Source organism: Podarcis vaucheri (assembly GCF_965113315.1).
Source record: "Podarcis vaucheri genome assembly, chromosome: 10".
Classification (NCBI taxonomy): Eukaryota; Metazoa; Chordata; class Lepidosauria; order Squamata; family Lacertidae; genus Podarcis; species Podarcis vaucheri.
In genome coordinates this window covers 27,863,845-27,883,698 of record NC_138748.1, presented here as the reverse complement: position 1 = coordinate 27,883,698, position 19,854 = coordinate 27,863,845, and the positions used below count along the sequence as shown (strand labels likewise).

General features: G+C 43.2%; 1 protein-coding gene across 2 annotated transcripts in view; it reads right to left on the bottom strand.

Annotated features, from left to right (window-relative positions):
• SRGAP1 (SLIT-ROBO Rho GTPase activating protein 1) overlaps positions 1-19,463 on the bottom strand; it is a 114,384-nt gene extending 94,921 nt beyond the window's left edge. Inside the window, exons 1-2 of one of the 2 annotated variants that reach the window (XM_082239535.1) lie at positions 19,391-19,463; positions 17,953-18,171 (exon numbers count right to left, since the gene is read on the bottom strand). In XM_082239535.1, the coding sequence (XP_082095661.1) occupies positions 17,953-18,019 (67 nt within the window). In that variant the 5' untranslated portion in view covers positions 18,020-18,171; positions 19,391-19,463. Of the gene's footprint in view, positions 1-17,952; positions 18,734-19,390 lie in introns of those variants that run through there. The other variant, XM_082239534.1, reaches the window with a different exon arrangement.
• Positions 19,464-19,854: the final 391 nt, after the last annotated feature.

Genomic DNA, 19,854 nt, shown 5'->3' with positions numbered 1-19,854 from the left:
TCAAACGGCTTAGTTGTCGAACAAATCGGCTCCCGAATGTTGCAAACCTGGAAGTAAGTGTTCCGGTTTGCAAACGTTTTTTGGAAGCCAAATGTACGACGCGGCTTCCGCTTGAGTGCTGGAAGCTCCTGCAGCCAATCAGAAGCTGCGGCTTGATTTCTGAACTTTTTCGGGAGTCGAACGGACTTCCGAAATGAATTAAGTTCTAGAACCAAGGTACCACTGTATTCAAGTTTAGGACCTCAAATGTGCAGACTTCCTGTACTTGGCTGGGCTTCTAAAATATTCATTTTAAAATAAATCAGAACCCAGCTACTGCAAAAGCTGATCCCATGCATGTTTAGTCATAAAGGGGCTCACGCATCTCCTTTCACTTGCTGGCGTGCATCATCTCATGATGACACACCAGTGATCTTCTAACCCTAAACCTGATGCCCTCGGAAGCAGGAGCTCCCAAACTGTGGTCCATGAACCAGCAGTGGTCTGTGAGCTTTATTCAGGTGGTTCGTGGCATGTCTGCATTAAATATTCCATATTGCCACTTAATTGTATTTTTATTGCTTCCTTATTTCTTAAACTGCATGGAATGCGAACTACAATTCAATAATAAAATATAATAAATAATAGAAGCAATAAAAATATACTTTAAAATCATAGCACAGCACATTACAATTGCTACGACAGGCAGAAAAATCATTAGGTGGTCTGTGAAGACCCTTAGTCAAGTTGGGGGAAATTTTGGGAACCATTTCTCCATGGAGCTACTAATCTTGACTCTATCCCAGTATCATTGCTAATCCAAAGAGGAGGATGGCCACTTTCTCAATAGCGTCCTGAGCTTTCAAGGTGGAAAAATATTGGGGCTGAAAGGCCAAGGAAGTGTGGGAGCATGGAGATTATGTTGTAAGTGAGAAAATAGAGCAATTTAAGAATATGCCTGCTGCTAACATAAAATGAAAGTTAAGTTTGGGTATCTTACAATTTCCATACTTTTTAGTGCATGGGCGAATTTGCAATTCTAAGTGCCTTAACTCTTTCTGTAAGCCAAATATGTTTTCTACTTTTTTGAATATTAAAGAAGCAGAAGGAAATGAAGTAATGTACTCTTCAAGGCTGTCAATCTGTACTAAACCTCTGGCTATAGTGCCCAAACAAGAGAAATACAGTGATGGAAAAGTTACATCCCCTGCACGTAAAAAAAGGAATTGATGATTACAGTATACTTGTTACCCATCTCAGGTAAATGACATTAAAACCAGTGCCATTAACATCAAGAAAACTGAATGGAAAGGGTTGTTGAATTCATTAGCTGGTTATTTATGAAATTTCTACAGTGGAGAAAAATGTACCAATGGGTTGCTGGCTTTTGGGAAAGTGAAAACCACAATTCCCAACCTTTAGACAAAATGCAAGCATTTTGCAGGACATGATCAAGACTTTCCCGAGGCAAGAAAAGGCTAACTAAACTTCTGTTGTTTAGTTGACACAGTAATCCATAAGCTAAATACATTTTATCAAAGAGCTCATTGCTGACTTCCTTGCCAAAATGAAACATTTCTAGAATTGTGAAAGCTAACCTGTCTCTTATCACCATATTTCCAAATTACGGCACTATACCAACAATACCCAAGGAATTATGGCATCAAAGACAGATAGCCCAGTTCAAGGGGTTAAGATTGAGTATCAAATATGTGGAAACAGAACAGATTCCAAATCTTATGTACAGAGAATGAGACCATTGGTCCGGGGTTTCCCAAACATGGATCTCCAGCTGTTTTTGGGCTACAATTCTGATCAACCCTGACTACTGGTCCTGCTAGCTAGAACTCATAGGAGCCAACTCCTAGGGGATGTTGGGGCCAAGGCTCCCACAATAAAATATTTGAGGGGGCTGGGCCCCACAAAGTTTGTGGGCATTCCCATTCAAATGATGTGTGTGCACTGTGTCATGTGATCGATTATGCAGGGTGGGGCTTACCTGGGCCCCCACAATATTTTATGGCAACCCTGCTAGGAATGATGGGAGTTGTAGTCCAAAAACAGCTAGAGACGAACATTTGCGAAACCTTGATCTAACCCAATACTGTCTACACTGGCTGGTAGCTGCTCTCAAGGGTTTCAGATAGGAGTTTTGGGGTTTTTTCAGTCCTACTGAGAAATGCTGAGTTGAATGAGGGATATTCTGCCTGCATAGCAGTTCCTCCACCACTGAGCTACAGCCCTTCCCCAAATATACACCACCATGGACTGTTTTGACAATATCTGCAGTCATATAATGCACTGATTAGCTATATGAAGTCACTGATATATTTCCATTAATGAGCACGACATATTTTTAAATTTCCTTATTTGTCCTTTTTGTTTCATAAAACTTTTCTGCATCACATTCATTGTTGCACATTTTTGTTCTGGCCGTATTGACATTTCATGTGTTAATGGAGCCATAAGCATTCCGATTATGCAATAAAGACAGTCAACGCAGCTGACAGAATGTTGTTAACATTTGCAGACAGCAGCTGGAAAGGAATGGCCATGTGTTTGTTTATGTAATAGACCACTATGCTCCATGCAGTTTAAGCTTTTATCTGTAACCATTTTATAGCGCTGTTCTTGAAGCAGTGAAAAACCTTCCAGTAAATGCAAAAGTAGGTCTCTTGATGTTACATAGGTTTTAAAAGATTAAAATGTCAAGATGTCAGCCTTTTTTGGTTGGTTCGTAGGTTTGCATTTTATACGAACAGTTATGTGCAGATAAGCAAAACGGTTTTCCCACGTTTCATCTTCCTTACTGTAGTTCAGCTTAAAAACTTGTATGGCTAGGCCCGTCACAGAAATCTTTTGCTCTATTTAGTATTTCATTAAAAGTCACAAAATGTAACGTGACACATTTCAAGGGAACACCATGCTTCAGCCAATATGGAAATCACACAATTGCTTTGTAGTGCTTCACTACAGGAGGCTGAATGGGATTTCCATGGCTAGGGGGGAAAGAACAGCACTGGTTGGTGTGGGTAGGTACCACCATGTTTCTTGAGAAGGAAAGCAAGCAGGAAAAGCAAAGCTGGATCTTGAGGCAAACAGCTTCTTGAGGCAAACGGCCTGGTGTGGGAAACCCAACCAGATGGCATTGGTGGTAGGCGAGCAGAGGGTTGTGAGGCAGAACGTGAACACTGGGAAGCCTGTGTGGCCCCAAGGTCCCTGGGCCTGCGCAAAAAGTCTTCTTCAGCCTCCTTCTGAGGTCAGGAAGGCTGGGTTATAAAGGGCAACGCATATTCTGTGCCTTATATAACTTGTGTAGAATCACATGAAATATGCAACTGAAATTTGCAACTGATTCCCCTTGTCAAGAGGATGAGCACAAAAACCCAAAAAATATGTAAGGAATTATACTCTACATAGGTGCATGTATGGAATTAAGGCAATGAAGTTTCCTGGGGTGGCAAACAGCAAATTTAAATGTCTCCTCTTAAACGAAGAAGCAGGCACAAGGCAGATTCCATCTGGATGTTGTAGTCAGAGAGGGTGCGGATATCTTCCAGCATCTTGCCAACAGAGATCAGCCTGTTTGGTCATGGGGAATGCCTTCTTTATCTTCAAGGTCTTGGCCTTGATGTTCTCAGTGGTGTCACCTCCTTCCACTGGAAGACTGCTTACGCCACTTCATGAGGAAACATCTGTAAACTTTCAGGCATATATATATATATATATATATATATGCATGCAAGTATGATGTAGCTGGGGATGACAGCAAAACAGTTTGGCTTCTTGCCCACGGCAGCTGTTTGGAATGAAGTCCAGGTGTGCTGAAGGGGGGTGGGGGGGTAGAGACACGGGAGGGGCTGTTTATATGCAGCAAAGAAATCACTAGGCAAACTGAAGAGAGAAGAAAGGATTAACAAAGTTAAGAGTGTGAGAATGGTTAACAGGTGTTTAGAAGGGATAACGGTAAAGGTAAAGGGACCCCTGACCATTAGGTCCAGTCGTGACCGGCACTCATCTCGCAGGGATAGGCTGTGCTCAATCCTACCTGATGAGTTGTGGTTCTTAGGCCCAAGAGCAGAGACCACAGGTGGCTGAGAACAGTCTGACAGATGTGATCTTGTGAAGAACATAGTAGCAAGCCTACGGACTAGAAACTTGTTTACACACACATATGGAAGTAGAATGCCCATACCTGTATGCTGAAATATCAGCAGAACTGAGACATAACCCACAATCTCTTATGGGTGCAAAATGGCAAAAGAGAACAGACTGAGCAGGGCCTCTGCCTCCGCATGAAAGTAAATGCTGTTTAAATATTGTGAAAACAGGTCTATGGGAACAGATTATGCAATATTCTGGAAGATTCAGCGAGATGTTGTTTAGCATCTCTATGAAGCCACTGAGTAATCTGAAGCATTGAGTGAAATGTTATCAGAGTCCGGATGAAACTTGCTTCTGTGTTTTTCATTAAATAAGCATTCAGGAGCAAGTGACAAATCTAGATCAGCGGATGAAGTTAAACTGAAATTGGATCATTTTTTTTTCTTTATTCTGTACCTTTATTAATTGTTCAATAAATATTACTTTTTTAAAAAATGAAATTGGATCATTAAGATGGAGGCAATGCTGATGGGCAATTCCAATGCTCAGAAAGAAAATATTATTGTCTAGTGTTTGAAATGAGGTGGTAGTAATCTCCCCATCTGACTATAGTGTGGAATTTGAGGGTGGCTCCTGAATTCTGCTCAGATCAGAGTGGCTATGGTTTTGGGGCACCTTTTACCACTTGCATTTGTGTTACCAGCAGAGATCTTGACACACTGATCTTATCCATGCTACTGTAACATCAAGGACCGAATGCAGCAATATTCTTGACATGAGGCTCCCCTTGAAGATGACGTACAATCTCCAGCTGGTACAGAATGCTAAATCTCACATACTGGAAGGAGATTATTTATTCTGTCACTTGTGTAGCAGCTGCACTAGTTGACTGTGATGTGAACTTCTGGGCCCAATTCAAGGTGCATGTTTACCCTTTTAAAGCAATCCATAGCCTGCATACAACATTCCTTAGATACAATCTCTCCCGACACATTATGATAATTTGATGAGGACATGCTCTGTATATCTTTGTTACAGGAGTTTAAATAAGTCTGTTTTTAGGGGCCAGGCCTCAATTGCAATTGCCTCAAGCCTCTGGAATAATTGCCCAATCGCTGCGAGTAAGAGCTGTAAATCCCACTTAATTCATGGGTGGCTTTTTGGCAACGTAATTGAAGAGCTGTTCTGATTAATTTAATGTAAGAAACAGGACTTGTTAACCACCAGCTATTCACAGTTCTCTTAACTGCCAGGCATGAGCTGTGGGCAGTAGCCTAGGTGAGTCAAGAACCATGAGACAGCTTGGAACTGAAAAACAATTCTGATTGGAAGGAGCAATGGAAACCACAGGTCTATAGAAGGAAGATGCACTTTCAACACCCATCAGCTGATGAGCAGCATGCCTTACTAGTGTAGGAACAATCAGGAGCTTTCCTTTGTAGCCACATTGGTACCTGCCCCATACCTGACATCACATATGGCATCAGGTGTGGGGCAGCTGTGTGTGATTTAGGGAAAATAGCCTGGTGGGACAAATGGGGAGACATGGTAGGCCCAGCTTGACCCATGCAGCAGAGGTTCCCCACCCTTCACTGGAGCTTAAGCAAGGCTCAATTGAAACAAGAAAGTACTTGTGTTTTCCTGCCTGCCCAGAAGCAGCCATGTTGCGACCCGAAAGTTCTGACCTGATAACTTTCCCACATGAAGCAATAGTCGGTAGTTCATGACACCTACATTCAAATAACGTATAAAAATAAGTGTATTTTGTGATAAGCTGTTCTGGAAGGCATGTTTAAATGCTAATTTTAACTATTTTTCTTAATCATAGGAATAGGACAGAACAGACTTAAGAAGAAAATATGCAGAAGTGACAATGACTGCTCAATCCATTTCTAACCGTAAACCAGTCTTTGCTGTCCCATCTTTGTATCTGGAACACAAATTTGCAGATGTATCTACAAATAGAAGCCCATTATCCACTTGGTTCATAAGCCTTCTGTTCTCAATATACTTGCTTTGCAAGTATATACATGAATGCATAACCCTCTACTCATCCAGCCGGAGGGATTGATCATTATTCTACCATAGCAATGTACATATGGGCACTGTGAACGATAAAAACTTGCCTGGGATACTGGAGCGCAGAAAGAGACGACTATGAAAGCCAATGCAAAACCATAAACCTGTAAAATACAACTGTGAAATCCTGTGATACAGTGAGCCTCTGATCTATTACCGACCTAAGCAAGACTCTATTTGGCAGCCTTTAGCCTATATATTCCATGTCCCGTCACTAATCTCCCCCAAGCCGTTCTGGAACTATCTTATTAGCATTCTGCTTCACAGTCCATAAGGGAATTAAAGATTTAGAGAATTCTCGTTTACCAAATGTTTTACTGACTTTAACCTTCTGACCCACTGTGGCTACATTGACCCATTAACATTATTAAAATCAATTGCAAGGGCAAAAGGTCTCGCAGAGCAAGTTCCCTCTTTGTACAGGGCAGAAACTACCCTACTCCGGGTAGCTGAAGTCAGGACACTCAGCTACGCACATGCTGTGCTAGATAACCAGCTCTTTAATTAGCAGAACAGCTGTGCTAAAAAAATGGTGTTTGAACTGTGGTAGCTTTCTGTAAGCTATGCAATACATAAATACAAATGTGATCAGCTTGAAAGAGTATGTAAACACATTTCTTGATGAGCTGCAGGAACTTAATATATAATAAAGACATTGGTAAGTGAAAGGGAATTTAAGCTTGTTAATTCACAGGCTTTCAGGCTAATAATCATTCATGATGAAACGTCAGCATGCCCTGGCTCAGCCAGTTCTGCTAGGCAGAAATTTTAAGCTAATGCCATACAAGAAATATATATTTATGTGTGTGTGCGCGCTGCTTCACTGGGAGACACTCTGGGTTCGAAATGTATCATTTCTTTATCATCTCTAATGCTCTTGATCACATCACATAAAAATATAAGCTTTCTTGATCTGTTAAACCACAAGTGTGTGACAGCAGTCTTTTGAAAGTGTGTCAAATCTCAAATTAAGAAGGAAACAGAGGGAAAATGGGAAAATGCAAGACAATTTTAGTATAGGCTCTAGTGTGCCCATTATCTACATTCTGAAACACTCGAATGCTGCTATAGTTCAGCTAGCTGCACATCTCCTGTGGAGCCTGATGTTCCTATAACTCTTTCCCAAACAAGCTGCCATTATAATCCTACAGTATTTCTAATGCTCTGGTATATGTATCTAGACATGACTTCCCACAATGCACTGGCTGAGGCTGGAAGGAGTCACAGTCCAAAAGAAGCCTTTTGAGGGCACCAGGTTGGTAAAGCCTATTCTATCTTATACCCTTTCTAACAATGTGTTTTTAAGAAGGGTTGCAGATTCCAGGAAGGCCATGAAGGAGTCAGTGTGGTGTAGTGGTTAAGAGTGGTGGACTTGTAATCTGGTGAACCGGGTTTGCTTCCCTGCTCCTCCACATGCAGCTGCTGGGTGACCTTGGGCTAGTCACACTTCTTTGAAGTCTCTCAGCACCACTCACCTCACAGAGTCTTTGTTGTGGGGGAGGAAGGGAAAGGAGAATGTTAGCCGCTTTGAGACTCCTTCGGGTAGTGATAAAGAGGGATATCAAATCCAAACTCTTCATCTTCTTTACATGCATAACCATATACATGAAGGTGTCCCTGGTACATATGCTTGCATTGTATGTCCAAATACCAAGGAAGGAGCCTGCAATGTCCATACTCAGAGATACTCACAGATGTCAAGGAAGGAATGCACAACAACAGGGGTGGGGTTGTTCATGAACCTGCATCGCTCGACATGGGAGCAAAGAATGCTGAAACAGGGTTGAGGTGTATGAAACGCAAGTTCCAAGAGAAACTTATTTGGAAATGTTTACATAGTAGGCGCATAGGCAGGGCTTAATCTATTGTTTTGTGCAATGCTTACAATATAGAACCTGCATTATTAAATTACAAGAGTAATTTATAGTGAAACCCATAGATGAACTTCTAAAGCATTGCTTAGGATCCAGGTATGAGAGAGAGAATGTAATAAATATGTATTAAGCCAGTATATATGGCATTATCTTTGGTGAACAGTGATTTGGAAGCATATATACATGCTGTCAAAGTAGCAAGACTCCCAACTCAATGCTCTCTGCTAATAGATATTATATGCAGTGCTTTAGAAGAAAGACTACATCTGCTTAAGAGCCCAGAGACACAATATTCATGGATCTACTGTACTCCCGTTATTTCCCCACTGTGGCCAAATGTAAAGAGTTACAATTATTACTTCATGGAAATCATCTTCTGGCAAATCCGACGGTGTTTGTAGTAATTCCAAACATGGTTTACAAGAACTGCCACATCATAAAGAGTTCAATTACAGCACTCTTCTTGTAAACTACTACTTCTGCCTTCCCTGCAACAATTTTACAGAGGGCATCTTTAAATTCTATTTTAATCACTGAGCTCAGTAACACCGGTTCTTCTCTATCCACCCACAACATAAAGTGCATGCAATTGCAGTTAGCAATGTTTGTGGGCAAAAGCAAAGGATCCTGCCGGCTAGAAACAGGAATAGCATGCATCATAACTTAGTTCCAAAATTCTCATTAATACGTCTATAAAGTGTGACATGTGGGACGCGGGTGGCGCTGTGGGTTAAAGCCTCAGCGCCTAGGGCTTGCCGATCGAAAGGTCGGCAGTTCGAATCCCCGCGGCGGGGTGCGCTCCCGCTGCTCGGTCCCAGCGCCTGCCAACCTAGCAGTTCGAAAGCACCCCCAGGTGCAAGTAGATAAATAGGTACCGCTTACCAGCGGGAAGGTAAACGGCGTTCCGTGTGCTGCGCTGGCTCGCCAGATGCAGCTTTGTCACGCTGGCCACGTGACCCGGAAGTGTCTCCGGACAGCGCTGGCCCCCGGCCTATAGATGTGAGATGGGCGCACAAACCCCAGAGTCTGGCAAGACTGGCCCGTTCGGGCAGGGGTACCTTTACCTTTACCTAAAGTGTGACGTGTGTCAGCTATAGTGAGGAAATAGAGACCCAATTCAGATTTAATGGGGAAACATGACTTCCTACCTTCTGAATAAACTATGGCAAGACTTGGGTGCTCAAACTTCCCATCTTCTCTTGCACACCCGGGATGGAAGCATCCACTTTCTGTTTTAAAGTTAGGAAGCTGCACTTTAAGTGCTGTCCAAGAACAGTTCAGGATATGGAATCATTGATTCAGATACTGGCTTGTTCTCAAATGGTAGTTTACACAGTTTCCCAAGCCTGGGTTTGCAGGGGACCTGTTGCTTCTGAAAGAGGAAGAGAGTGGAAGGTTGAACATGTGAGCCTTGGCGCACTGTGACTTCTTCACAAGGAAATATTTCCAATTTGAAACCTCTGAACTGGAACCAAGCGCTCTTTTTATACTCCAAACTGGCCACATTCTACATGTAGATGGCAGTTCAACTGCTTATAGCGAAACATGATGGATCAGTATGGCTGGGTGATAGCAGCATCACCCAGGTTTTTCCAGAGCTGCACAGCATATCCACTGCTTCCCCAGTATTTCTCAACCATATGACACCATTATATCCACTAAGTGTGAATATAATAACATTTTCCCACTCTCTTTCACTATGGCATGAATAACTAGGAGACATGTAATGTGTGGGTCTACTGTGGTTTATGTGGCAAAATGCTAGTATGATAGCCAAATGCTAATTTTATCTTGGGGTGCTCCAGAAGGTAAAATAATTACCGTATTTTTTGCACCATAACACTCAATTTTCCTCCTAGAAAGTAAGGGGAAATGTCTGTGCGTGTTATGGAGCGAATGCCTGCAGGTGGCAGGGGGGATCTGCTGCAGTCGTGAGCAGAGGATCCATGGTTCCCCTTCCTTCCCTCCTCCGTGGTTACAAAGCATGGATCCACATGGATCCTCAGGATTTTTGCATTGGGCTACTCCAAACTCACTGTCAGATCACATGTCTGTGGCCACAGCATGAACCACAAAAATCATTCACCCACTGTTTCGTTTAGAATATTTTTTTCTTGTTTTCCTCCTCTAAAAATTACGTGCGTGTTATGGTCTGGTGCGTGTTATAGAGCGAAAAATACGGTACCTTTCCTTTCCCAAAAAAGGGGAAGATTATTAAAATGTAAGTTTTGTTTAATCATGTTTGAAGATGCCATTCATTTTCATCTTACAAACAATTAAGGAAAGATTTGTCCTCATTCGTATTTCTTGCCACAATACTACCCACAGAATCAAGTTGGTTATTTTTGGTTACAATTTTGTGCCAAACAAAAACTGTCACCTAGAGATCCTAAATATCTTGGGACAAATTTGTCTGAAAACATAAAGCACAATTTTATTGCTGCAAAAAAGCCAGAGACCCTGGACGTCTGAGACAGCAGCTGTGTCTCTCACCCAAACACAGCTATAAAGAAATTCACAGCTCTCCCTTTCACACTTCTGCAATAAGTGTTAGCAAATGTTCTCCCTACAATATGTGTTTACTTCTGAGAAGCAAGCTTAAGAAGTATAATATAAAGCAAGTGTGAAATATCAGCACTGCCTTTTAAACAATCAAAAGTAAGAATAGGGAAAGATAGCTTCAGTGTTTGATGTCTGACCAGTGGCTGTGGCTACACACAACACTAAATAATTGTACAGCGGTACCTTGGTTCTTGAACGGCTTAGTTGTCTTTACAAATCAACTCCCAAACGCCACAAACCCGGAAGTAAGTGTTCCGGTTTGCAAACGTTTTTTGGAAGCCGAACATCTGACACGGCTTCCGCTTGAGTGCAGGAAGCTTCTGCAGCCAATCTGAAGCCATGCCTTGGTTTTCAAACGGTTTTGGGAGTTGAACAGACTCCCAGAATGGATTAAGTTCAGGAACCAAGGTACCACTGTATAGTGTAACATGCATGAGCAGAACGGACCCTAAGCAAAAATTCAGGCTCTCCTTCCCGTTCCCACCTCAGAGTCTTCTGCTGCACAGCCAGGAGGAGGACTTTGCTCACATTTAATTCCACTTTCCACAAATTCTGGCTTGGTGTGTCCTATGAATCACAGATCATTGTTTAAAACTGACTCAGAACAATGGGTTACATGGCTTGCTTTGCTTAACTAACTAGTTTGGTTTAAATAAAAAAATTCCTTCCAGTAGCACCTTAAAGACCAACTAAGTTAGTTCTTGGTATGAGCTTTGGTGTGCATGCACACTTCTTCAGATACACTGAAACAGAAGTTGCCAGATCCTTCTATATAGAGAGAAGGTGGGGAGGGGTATTACTCAGAAGGGTGGTGAGAATGGGAGATTGGCAGATAGCTGAAATGAGCCTGTTGACGACTCTTAACGACTGCAATAGGTCTTACAGGAAAAGGCAAGGGGTGAGAAGGTGAAAAATGGCTAAGTCATGTATAATGAGATAAGAATCCAATGTCTTTGTTCAAACCAGGTCTCTCCATGGTTTTAAGTTTGGTAATGAGTTGCAATTCAGCAGCTTCTCTTTCCAGTCTATTTCTGAAATTCCTTTGTAGTAAAACAGCTACTTTGAGATCTTGTATAGAATGTCCTGGGAGATTGAAGTGTTCTCCTACTGGTTTCTCTGTTTTGTGATTCAAATTTTTTTTTATTTTGACTATGGCAGACTAACACGGCTACCTATCTGTAGTTTGGTTTAAACCATGATTTCCAAATCATATAGCACAACAACCATGGAAGCTAAGAACTGGTGATGTCCTTCTGCTGGCCACATGGGGGTTGTAAGGAGGAGTATGCAGACCCAAGGCTTTGGTTAGGCTTCTTCTTAGTCATGCATGTAGGGTCAAACCATGGTTTAGCATCACAGAAGAACAAGGCCAGTGTGCTATTTTGAAATGCGGCACACAAACCTCTTCTGGAGCCTAAATGAATGGGCACATTACTTAATGCAATTCAGAGGGACAAGCAGAACCAAACTCCTGCACCTCATTGAATAGAGAAAATTTGCAGGTTTTCTCAAGGTTGCATGTGAAACTGTCCATTGCAAACTTAAGTGGATTTTTTCTGCTTTCTCACACATGATACATTTGACCAAATTTAACTGTACCACAATTTTATTTTCTTCCCTGAAAAAATGATAGCTCTCTTCTAGTTTAAACAAATTTTCATCTACTTTGGAGATTCTTGGAAAAAGACAGTTACATAGCATGGATTTTGTATACTTTGTTCTGCTAAAACTTCTTTCCTAAACAGCTGCAGCTAATACAAAATCTTTTAAAAAGTAGGGCATGGAAGATTCAAGTAAATATTAATTATTACACTGAGGCTTAGGCAAATACTAAACGTTCCAAGATCAGAAAAAGCAATATACTTTAATGTCACTTCCATAATTTTCAGAATTGTGCAATGCAGCTTTTGGACGTTATAATTTAGACGTAGATGTTTTGTGTTTGAGAGAAATATCATGGTGCAATGACTAGAATATTAGGTTTGTATATAGAAGCTCAAGTCCGTTCAGATAATCAATGGCCAGTAATTCATCGGGTGACAAAATGGGCAAATCACTATCTCTCTTGTTTCACAACACTATATCATGAAGTGGCCTGGCAATGATGACACAATTACAAGCAACTTATCTGGAGAAAATCCAGAAAAAGAAACATCTGCACTGCACACCTCTGACCTAAGAACCTGGCCATTGTTGTTAGACAAACTCCAGCTATTTAAACAAATTCATTTAATGGTGCATATGATAATGTGCATTATTTCTTGGGCTCCATGATCATTGGAGATGGTGACAGCAGTCACGAAATTAAAAGATGCCTGCTTCTTGGGAGAAAAGCAATGACAAACCTAAACAACATCTTAAAAAGCAGAGACATCACCTTGCCAACAAAGACCCATATAGTTAAAGCTATGGTTTTCCCAGTGGTGATGTATGTAAGTGAGAGCTGGACCATAAAGAAGGCTGATCGCCGAAGAATTGATGCTTTTGAATTATGGTGCTGGAGGAGACTCTTGAGAGTCCCATGGACTGCAAGAAGATCAAACCTATCCATTCTTAAGGAAATCAGCCCTGACTGCTCACTGGAAGGACAGGTCCTGAAGCTGAGACTCCAATACTTTGGCCACCTCATGAAAAGAGAAGACTCCCTGGAAAAGACCCTGATGTTGGGAAGGATTGAGGGCACAAGGAGAAGGGGACAACAGAGCACAAGATGGTTGGACAGTGTTCTCGAAGCTACAAACATGAGTCTGACCAAACTGCGGGAGGCAGTGGAAGACAGGAGTGCCTGGCGTGCTCTGGTCCATGGGGTCACGAAGAGTCGGACACGACTAAACAACAATAACAATGATGATAATGTTCCATCCCTCCCGGTCGATGTTGTGTTGAGTCTACACTGCCTCCTGTACCATCTGCACTATGACTGGAATGGATACCGGATGGGTTACAATGGCAAGTACAGACTGCATGGTCAGAAAAATATTTCTAAACTACACTGCTGCTGTTTCTTCCAGATAATTCCTGTTTCTTCAGGAAGTACAGGAAACTGCTATGCAGAAGCAGTATTATAATATTGGGATGTTTTGTACATTATATGGTCACCCACACCGATACTGCCTTGAACAGCAGTTACCAAATGTGAAGTACAGCATTTCACCATGTAGACTTAACAATATTCACTACAAACCTTTCTTTTTCAGGAAGTTTGCAGTGACCTGGAGAAGACTGCCAAATCAGCACCTCGAATTACTGAATAAATAGAGCTTGTTATATGCCAACAGCTGCCACATGGAGTAATCTGAAACGTCTTTCAAATGGCAGCTGTAATGCATAAATTGGCCTTCAGAAGTATAATTGCTGGGTTCCTGTAAAGATTAATAGATAAAAGTTTGTATTCCATAGGTTAGGCTAGGCCTCGGTCTGCAGTTAAAACCTAAGATTTTTTTAAAAAATACTAATAAAACACCAGTGACCTATGGCATTTCCTTGTACTCAGTCCTCCAACTGAAACTTCTCACTAAATTATCCAACTAGTTTTAATGAAATGCAAGGCACATTCTCTCAACGTGTCATGCTAATTATTTTGGTGTTTCTTCAATAAGTCAAAATACAAGACTTGAACGAAGCCAAGCTCTAGCAGCCCCTGTAGAAAACTGTGGAACACAGGTAATCTTTTACGTATTCTAATACTAGTAGATCGCATCCACAATGACTGACTTTGAACTCTTGTTTATATATTAAGGTTAAATATCATTAAATTGTTACATGTTAACAATGGTTCCATGCTGTTCTTCTTGAAGTATTCTTTTCAAGTTTTACCAGGACATGGAAAAACACAGATGACTGACTTGAAGCAGAGTGGCAAAATGGACTTGGTAAACTACCACTCTGATCGCCCATTCGGATGCAGAGTTCAGCATGCCATACCTAATTCTGCATACAACGGCAGCCTTGTATACTTTGGCTTAGACCCAGCTACAGTCATGCACATCTAGCCAAAGACAATCAACAGCTTCAGGATGTGGGCATCCATCCCCAAAGCACACCCCTACATATCCAACTGGTCCAACAGGGGCTAGCACAACCATGGATCAAGATACACATTTCCACCTGCCTTAGTTGAAGGCACAGAAAAATATCCCTGTACACATCTCACTTGCCAGCTATGGCATTTATCATCATAGTTCTTTATTAACAAAGGCTATTTCTGCAAACTGAACGCTTCATTTTGTCTACTCACTTCTTGTGGCCAAATAGAAGAAAAAGTAAACTAGACTGCCATGTTGACATGCTACAGCCATGTGAGTGGAGCTTATTCTTCATGTGTTTTGTAAGGAAAATAACTGAGGAAAAATAAGATAATTATTTCCACTGGGATAAACTACACATTTGAGACTGTTGTTGTTTATTAAAAGTGTACTGCAAAGAACAGCCCCAGCAACCACTTAATTGGCCCAATTTATTTACCACGTTTGTTCTTATTCCTGAATTCAACAATATAGCCAGTTATCTAAAAACATGACAGCCCAAATCCTCTTCCTTGTATGGTTATTTTATTATTATTTATTCCTACTTTGGGAGGAAGGTTGGTATATTAATGTATTAAATATATACATACATTCCTAGACCACCCTTTGGCCCAAAGCAATATTTCCAATAAAATTCATAACATATTAAAACCATTCTAATACAAAATTGTAAACCACAGACCAACAGCCCTTGGGTCAAACTCTCCCCACAAGCCTTCAGGGGAAGAAATGTCTTCTTCTGACTTCACAAGCCTGGAAGTGATGACACAACTGTACCTTCAATGGAAAGGAGTTCCACAATAAGAGTTCCAAAACAGAGAAGGCCCAGTTTCTCGTCATCATAAACAAATCATGGCCATTGATGGGAGCACAGATAGGGCTCCCCTGCAGGTCTTAGGAGCTCAGACTAGCAGATGCTGGGAGAGGTCCTGCATCAAGTACTTGGGACCCAAGTTGTGTAGGACTTTATGTGCCAAGTCAACATCAAGTCTGGTATTGCACATAACAGAATATTTTCTTTTTAAAAATTGCCCAATGACCTGTTCAATCTAGTATGCTCACAGAATCCACAAGCCAAAAATCATTTGGTGGTTTAGGTAGTTTGATGTTATTAGTTGTCAGAGAATTTAGTACCTCTGTAGCGTTTTCTTCTTTCCCATATTTATCAAATGCAAAAACAAAACCCATTAAACTGTACATAAGTTTGTTTCATCTGAATAATGTATACTTTTCCCACTAAAGTTTTAATTTGTTTTCAACGCAATACACACAAACATTTAAATTATTTCTATTCTAGTACTGCTACTTTGTATCTGTGTTCTGATAGGTGTCCCATATATCCCTGCCGAGCAACTGAATTCCTCAGTACCATGGTACACTGCTGAGAGTATAGTTATGTCCCAGAGGTGCACTTGGCTTGTACAAGAACTCCCAGGCAGTTTGTGTTACAGAGTTCCCTAGGAAAAGAGATTGATGGTTAAACCACTCGGCGAGGGGTAAAACAGTATCCTAACAACTCTGAGCATCCTTAAACTACAGTACCAGAGTTCTTTGGGGGAAAGGCACAACTGTTGAAGCAATAGAATAAGATAAGCACTAGATAAGCTCCTAGTGTTGCGATATTAAGCCACCTATTGAAACTTTTTGTTTAAGGCGGCTTTCCTTCAAGATCTGATTCAGTAATCTGTGCAGCAATTGCATATCTGAAGAAAGTGGGGTTTTCATACCCCCATACTCTGGAGGCGCCAGCTAGGCACTCATCCTTCAAGCTGAACACAGTCACGTAAGATTCTGAGACAGTTCTGGCAAAGAATTGGAAGGCCAGTCATACATTTCAAAGCCACGTGTGACTGTACAGTAGACAATGCATGCCTGGTCTTTTTCTGGCTGCTACGCCACATTAAAAAGCTAGTAAGTTGGAACTATAGCATAGGTACACAATTGCTTGTCTGGGAACCCTTAGTGTAGAGATCAAGGTTTCCCAAACTTGGGTCTCCAGCTGTTTTTGGACTACAACTCCCACCATCCCAAGCTAGCAGGACCTGTGGTCAGGGATGATGGGAACTGTAGTCCAAAAACAGCTGGAGACCCAAGTTTGAGAAACCCTGGTGTAGATGAACAGAGTTCTACCAAAGCCAACAGGACACTATGTGAAACGGAGTTCCTGATGACATCACATGTTGGATTTGCATATACAAAGGGTATTTCATTACTATGGGCAAACTCAAAATTGCAATATAAACTTTTATTATGTACGCACGCCGAAGCAAATTAATCTGTATGCTCCAATATATCCCACATTAGTTTTCAACCAATGAAGTGAAGACCTTAAATCAGCACGGAACATGAACTAGCATATTTCTAGAAGGAAGATCTTGTTTGTTTCCAAGAGACATTTTATTCAAAAGCTGCCAAGTGCTAGAAAACAGAAGCTGCAGATATAATGAAGCTACAGAACAGGAAAGTGAAACTCTTAAAATATTATGTATGATTGTATAAACACCGTCTTCCGCTGTGACATTAAAATAAAAAAGCAAACACGGAGAAACAGAACTGATGTACAATTTAGGCAGGGAGGATGTTGTAGCATTGCTTCTACTGTTAAAAGACTGCTTTTTAAAAGGCTACCGAACATTTGTAACTGATTAAACAGAAGGTGCATGGTCTAAGCCAGCCATTCCAGATACATGGGAGCTGTCAATCAGTTACAACCCTCCCTTTGCCAAATCAAAGGGCATCCTGGAAGTAAATTAAGTGTAGCAATTGCAATCTACGCTGTTAAAACTGTGCAATCAAGCAGTATTTTTTTTTTAAAAAAAGAAAAGAGTCCTCACTTCCAGTTTAACTGTGGCTGGGAAAGAGGGGCTGGAGAAGGCTATTCAAATCCCAGCTTCCCTCTTGCTGTGCAAGCCCATTTCCCTTTCCACAATGGATACTGTGACTCTATTAACCAGATGACTCTGTGATGAGTCTTCAGCTGGAAGCTGGGGCACTTATCACCTAAAATGGTTTAAGCTTATCCCCCATGACACACACTCGCCTAGCAATTTATCACACTCTCAAATCAGCGAGTGGCCTGAGCAGTACAAAGGTGGACTTTCCCCCACCCTTTCAATTGGGGCGTGGGGGGATCGGATTTAGCCAGGATTATAACCCCCTTTATAATCTGAGGATGCCAGTTTTTTTGGGGGGGGGCAATGACTAGGAATGGAAAGATGTGCGCTCGCCTCCTTGCATTGGAGTTAAGGCAGGGTAAAAACCAAGATGAGAGTCAGAAAAGAGGAGGAGGCTTCGCTGTCCCACCCCGACGGCCACCTCGCACTTCTTACCTTTCACTTGACTTTCATATTCAGCCACGATCTCCTTGTCCTTCTTGAATCTGCTCGGGGTTGACATATTATCCGCCCGGTTCTTCTTTCAGGGTAGGGAAACACTTGGCAGAGTTTCGCGCGGCACAATTTGTAATTGCGGCGCTTGCAGCAGAGATCTTCCTCGAGGTGGGAAGGACTTCGCGGCGCGTCCCAAGCTAGATCTACCGGCGATCGTAGCTGGAAAGGCGAGAGAGAGAAGGGGGGGGGGACTTTTAGGCTAATCCCGGAGCAGGCACCATCTCCGGGGCGCGGCAGCAGCAGCAGAAACCAAAGGCTGGGCGTCGAAGCAGCCGGGACCAGCCCTTCCCCTCGAGTCTCGGCAAATCCCTCGCTCTTTTCTTCCTGTGGCCGCTGCCTTTCACTCCGTCCGCGCCAGAGCCAGGACGGCCGCCCGCAGCATCGCGGGACAGAGGCGGCGAAATTTCGCCTGCGGACCAGAAATTTCGCCTGCGGTTGCGAGCGCGAGCCAAGCAGGCGGGACTCGGGCAGGGGGCGCCTCAGAGCGGAAACAAAAGTTCTCGCTCCCCCCTAATGGCTTCTCCGCCTTCCCGCTCTCTCCGGAGCCAAGCCCCTTGCGCCGCCGCAGCCGCCGCTGCTGCTACCACGCCTTCGCCGCCCTCTCCGCCTCTTATCCGCAGCTGCCGGCCTGGGAATGCAGGCGAAGGTGCGCAGCCCACCCGAAGCCGCCGCGCGCAGGCAAGAGACTAAGCCGCCAGCCCGGGAGCTTCCAAGCGCCTCGCGGGTTCTCCTTCTGCCGCCCCTCCCCTGCGCCGAGCCGACACCCCTCGCGGCCAATGGGGGCCGCGCCGCCTCGGCCGCTGCCCAATGACAGGCGGGCGGAGGGCGGGGCTTAGTGGGCCAGGCTGCCCGGATGCCTCCCGGGGTGAGCGAGGAGCGGACCCTGCCCAGGCTCGCGCCCAAAGCGCCCGCTTTGCCGGGCGAGATGCCGCTAGGAAGGAGAAGGGAGGGTTATTGTTAGCAGCTGCAAAAGGGGAAGCGGCGGGAGGAGAGGAGGAGGAGGGGGATGGGGTTGGGGGGGTTCTCCTCCTCCTCCCGGTTTCTCGCCCCAGGAGTATATGGTGAGCGGGGCTTTGCTGGGGAAAGGGGTGCGAGGCAGAGATAAGGTGTTGCAAGAGCCCTTGATCCTGGCGTGGAAAGTTCAACCCGCCGCTGTCTGGCTGGGAGGGGGGAGGGGGGAGGGGGGAGGCTGCTTAGTTTGGGGATCACGCTTTTGCAACCTTGCCGCGCGACCGCCGGAGCATTGTTTCTGTTCTACAGTGTTGGCTTGGAAGCCCCAGTTCCTCAGGCTGGTTCCTGCTTGCATCGCTTGCCACCAAGACGTTGCGTTGAAACTGCTAGAAGGCGATAGCGGGGCTCAAGGGTTAATCTCACTCACCCAGCTTCGCTCCCTCTATATAACCTGAGATGCGGGCAGCTTCCCTTCTGATGTGACCACAGTCTCGATGCGAAGTGACCACACCCATCTTTGTGGAGGGGACACACACACACACAGTCTCCGTAGACTGAAATCTGAATAGGAGGCGAGGCCCTTCTTGCCTGTGGATCTCAAAAGTGTGTATTTAAAGCAGCACGGACCAACATAAAGCAGCTGGGATTTTGCTATTGTTGCTCAATAAGAAGCAAAAATCAACCAAGCCTTTCATAACATTTTTATTCAGGCTGGCTCTGGCAGTGACTGAACATCAGGTCAATAATTGTTCTTTTTTGCAGGGAGTATTTTTGCAGGAGAGGAGTATTTTTGAGTTTTTCTCTCACTATGTATTTTTGTACAGTATTTCATTTTGTACAGTATTTCATTTGCTCCAAGCAGCTTCCAAGGGCAAACATTTGCCTCCCCCT